At 49.8% G+C, this 4,301-nt stretch overlaps 1 protein-coding gene across 1 annotated transcript in view; it reads left to right on the forward strand.

Moving 5' to 3' along the window:
* MTMR4 (myotubularin related protein 4) overlaps nt 1-4,301 on the forward strand; it is a 23,777-nt gene that overhangs the window by 4,318 nt on the left and 15,158 nt on the right. The window contains exons 2-6 of the mRNA XM_055089789.1: nt 317-433; nt 959-1,041; nt 3,005-3,165; nt 3,280-3,376; nt 3,577-3,690. Coding sequence (XP_054945764.1) covers nt 317-433; nt 959-1,041; nt 3,005-3,165; nt 3,280-3,376; nt 3,577-3,690 — 572 coding nt within the window. The remainder of the gene's footprint in view (nt 1-316; nt 434-958; nt 1,042-3,004; nt 3,166-3,279; nt 3,377-3,576; nt 3,691-4,301) is intronic.

A 4,301-nucleotide genomic window follows, 5' to 3' on the forward strand; every position in this document is an offset into this window, starting at 1 on the left:
CCTGGTTAAAAAACACCCTCCCTTCCCTCCCCCAACCGAAATATCTCCAAGGGGATCTAGTGTGGGAGCTCTAGCTTCCTGCTCCTTGGTCTCTGGAGGGAGGGGAGCCTGTCTGTATGTGCATTATGGAGCCTTTGGCCCCAGGGAAGGAAAGGCAGCTTTCCTGTATAGCTGTTGTCTGGTGCTGTTACCATGGAGAGAACTTTTGTCCTGCCTTGGCCCAGCTTTTCCACAGGAGATCCTACAGATCAGGGGTTGGAGAGGGGATGGAGGGGTGACTGACTTCTGGACTGAGGGGCCCTCTGCCCCTCGGCAGGTGCCCTTCACAGTGCTGCAGGGTGAGGGAGTGGAGTTCCTGGGCCGCGCAGCCGATGCCCTCATTGCCATCTCCAACTACCGGCTGCATATCAAGTTCAAGGATTCTGTCATCAACGTGAGTTTCTGTCCTGTTCTCCCACACCCAAGCCAGAATCCCTGTGAAATTCAAGGTGGGATTGCTCCAATGCTCTACTTGATCATGTTTCCAAAGAGTTGGGGGTTCCTTTCTTTTTCTTATTATCCTTCTTCTAACGGCAGGTCTATCCTTCTGTCTCTCTTACTTAATTTTCCCTCCCCCTCTTCTGTCTTTCCCTCTCTCTGTTGCTGGCCCTTCTAGGGGCACAGTGGCTTTGTTGGAAGAGTGCCACTTACCAACTGTGTGACCTTGGTCAATCACCCAGCTGAGGTGCAATTTCCTCCTTAATAATATGGTGTGAAAACACTCGCCTTGTGGTTTCTTGTGATTATTAATTGGGGTCACATATGTAGAGGACCCAGCACCGTTACCAGGCACCTAGGAGGCCCTCAGTAAATGTTGGTTTCCTTCCTTCTATTGATACATCAGCATCTGGGCAGGGGCGGGGATGAGGAGTGATGTGGAGTGGGGCGATATGAGCGCCGGTCTGCATTTCCTCTCCAGGTTCCCCTCCGGATGATTGACAGCGTGGAGAGCCGTGATATGTTCCAGTTGCACATTGCCTGCAAGGACTCCAAAGTGGTGAGGTGAGAACGATGGGGCCTCGCTCAGGTCCTCTGGCCCTAGTCTTGTCCAGACCTCTCTGCTGCAGGGTTTCTCTGGAGCAAGAAAGGAAAGATACTGCCTCCCTTTCCCCATTTGGAAGAAACAGTGAAAACCTTGTCTGGGTTGGGGGGGTCAATTTTCTGATCCACAGTGTCTTGACCCGAAGAAATGGGGATAATGCTCACAGAGTTTTCATAAGGATCAAATGAGAAGATGCATCTGGAGCACTCACACTGTTGTTGGTTCATTTATTTATTCATTTAACATGTGTTTATCGAGCACTCTACTCTATGCCAGACTGTTCTAAGCACTGGGGATACAGCAGGGAACAAACAGACAAAATTTTCTGCCCTCATGGAGCATATATTCCAGTGGGGAGATAGGAGTGGTAAATAGTAAGTAAGTAAAATATGTTAAATCATGGTAATGTAAAGTTAAAAAATAAAGCAGCGGAAGGGGATATGGAGTGCTATGGGGGTGAAGGTTGTAGGTTTAAACAAAGTGATCAGAGAAGCCTGCACTGAAAAGGTGACATTTGAGTCAAGACTTGAAGAAAGTGACCATGTGGGTATTTGGGGGAAGAGTGCGGCAGACAGGGAACAGTGCATGCAAAGGCCCTGAGGTGGATATGAGCCTGGCACAGTGGAAGAATGGCAAGGAGGCTAGTGTGGCTGGAGTGGAGGGCAAGTGGGTCAGGATAGTGGGATACAAGATCTGAGAGGTAAGAGGGGTGTCAGGCTGTCATAATGACTGGCTTTTACTTTGAGGGAAGTGAGAAAACCACTGGAGGGTTTTGAGCAAAGGAGTGACGTGGTCTGTTATAGAATCACTCTGGCTGCTGTATTGAGAAAAGATGGAAGAAGGATGGGGGCAAAAGCTAGGGCAGAAACTGGGAGACTAATTAAGAAGCTATTGCAGTTACCCAGGTGAGAAATCATGGTGGCTGGTCCAGGTTGGTAGCAATCAAAATGGTGAGAAGTGGTCAGATTTTTGAAGGTAGAGATGATAGGATTTGCTGACAGACTGGATATGAGAGAAAGAGGAATCACTCCAAGGATTATTAAAAGGATGCCCAAACTAATAAGAACCTACTGTATAGCACAGGGAACTCTACTCAATATTCTGTAATGACCTATATGGGAATAGAATCTAAAAAAGAAGTGGATATATGTATATGTATAACTGATTCACTTTTCTTTATACCTGAAACTAACACTAACAATCAACTATATGCCAATACAAATTAATTTAAAAAAAAAAGGTGCCCAGTTTAGAGCCTGCCGTGTACTCGGGTCTGTAGGCATTAAGCACAGGAATCCGCATTGCCCTTCCCTTCAGGGAGATTAAAGTCTAGTTGCTAAAGGAAGACTTAACCTGTGGCAATATGCTCTGGGAAAACTTACTGTTTAATACTCCCAGCATACTAAGAATAACAGAGGAAGGGGTGTGTGGAATGGGTTAGGCTCGGAAGGCCTCAAGGAAGAGGTGACTGCAACTTTCTTCAGAGTATCAGTAGGACATGGCTAGGCTGAGAGGAGACATTATTAAGCAGAAGTGAAAAAACAAGGAGACAGGAATGACATGGGCAAGACTTCCTCCCTGAAACAGAAGGTTTGTGCTGGGGAGTCATGGGAGAAGACACAAGGGGTAGCAGACATTCAGGGCCAGATTTGATAGCATTCAGATTTGATATGAGAAATGGTCGGGCCCCATTAGAGGGGATCCTTACGTCTCAAGGACAAGAGTTCTTGGGAAGAGAATTGTCACAAAGACAATGTCCCTCGGGTGTTGCCCAGTCTCCCTGGCCCTCCCCAGGGTCCCCATGCCTTACCTCCTGCTTTGCAGTCTCCCCTCCCCACAGCCTTTTTGTGGCTGGGTCTTTGACCCTTATGGCCCCAGAGCTCAGTCACCTCTTGCCTCACTTCGTGGCTTCTTGCCTGGCAGGTGCCACTTCTCCACTTTCAAGCAGTGCCAAGAGTGGCTCTCGCGGCTAAGTCGGGCCACAGCAAGACCTGCGAAGCCTGAGGACCTGTTTGCCTTTGCCTACCATGCCTGGTGCCTGGGGCTGACTGAGGAGGACCAGCACACCCACCTGTGTCAGCCAGGTGAGGCCAGGCTGCTCTCTTTAGGAGACTTCTTTTTGTCTCTTGCTTCTCACCCCTCCTCCACCCTGGACCTCGTGCTCTTGGATGCTGACAGGCACGGGGGCTGTGTTGCAGGAGAGCACATACGATGTCGGCAGGAGGCCGAGCTTGCGAGGATGGGCTTTGACCTGCAGAACGTCTGGAGAGTCTCGCATATCAACAGCAACTACAAGTGAGAGGGTCTTGGGTGGGAACCAAAACACCTGTCCAGACCCAGACTTCCTCCCCGTGTGGATAAAGCACGGTGGGCACAGCTCCTGGCTCTGTGAGGGGAGGCGGGCTCCTGGTCCCTCCTTCCCACAGGGCCATCCCGGGGTCTTGTGATCACAGGTCTCTAATCAAGCTCCACGACCCCATCTGGTCTCTTCTCAGATTGTGCCCCAGTTACCCCCAGAAGCTGCTGGTTCCCGTGTGGATCACAGATAAAGAGCTGCAGAATGTGGCTTCCTTCCGCTCCTGGAAGCGGGTCCCTGTGGTTGTGTATAGGTGAGGCGGTGGGGGCCGGGGAAGTAGGGGGATGCTTTTCGTGCAGTGAGGAGAGTCAGAAGTGGAGGTCTGTGGCAGTGTGGTTGACTGGGAACTGACACTCTTCAGGGAAGTGGCTATGGCTATGAAATAATTTTAAAAGAAAAACTGCTTCAGTTTTCTTTCTCCTGAGGACGAGGCTTTTGGGGAGTTTACACACTTTTTTTTCTTCCTTTCTTCCTTCTTTCCTTCCTCCCTCCCTCCCTCGCTCCCTCCCTCCCTTTCTTTCTCTCTCTCTCTCTCTTTCTCTCTTTTCTTTCTTCCTTTTTAGGACCTGCATGTGTGTGTGTGTGTGTGTGTGTGTGTGTGTGTGTGTGTGAGAGAAACATTGCTTTAGAACAGGGGTTGGCAAACCATGGCCTGTGAACCAAATCCGGCCTGTATCCTGTTCTATGTATAGCCTGTGAGCTGTGAATGGTTTTTACATTTTAAAAAAAAATTTATTTTTGGCTGTGTTGGGTCTTCGTTGCTGCACGTGGGCTTTCTCTAGTTGCGGCGAGCGGGGGCTACTCTTCGTTGCGGTACGCGGGCTTCTCCCTGCGGTGGCTTCTCTTGTCGCAGAGCGGGGGCTC

This window comes from Physeter macrocephalus, chromosome 14 (genome assembly GCF_002837175.3).
Source record: "Physeter macrocephalus isolate SW-GA chromosome 14, ASM283717v5, whole genome shotgun sequence".
Lineage (NCBI taxonomy): Eukaryota > Metazoa > Chordata > Mammalia > Artiodactyla > Physeteridae > Physeter > Physeter macrocephalus.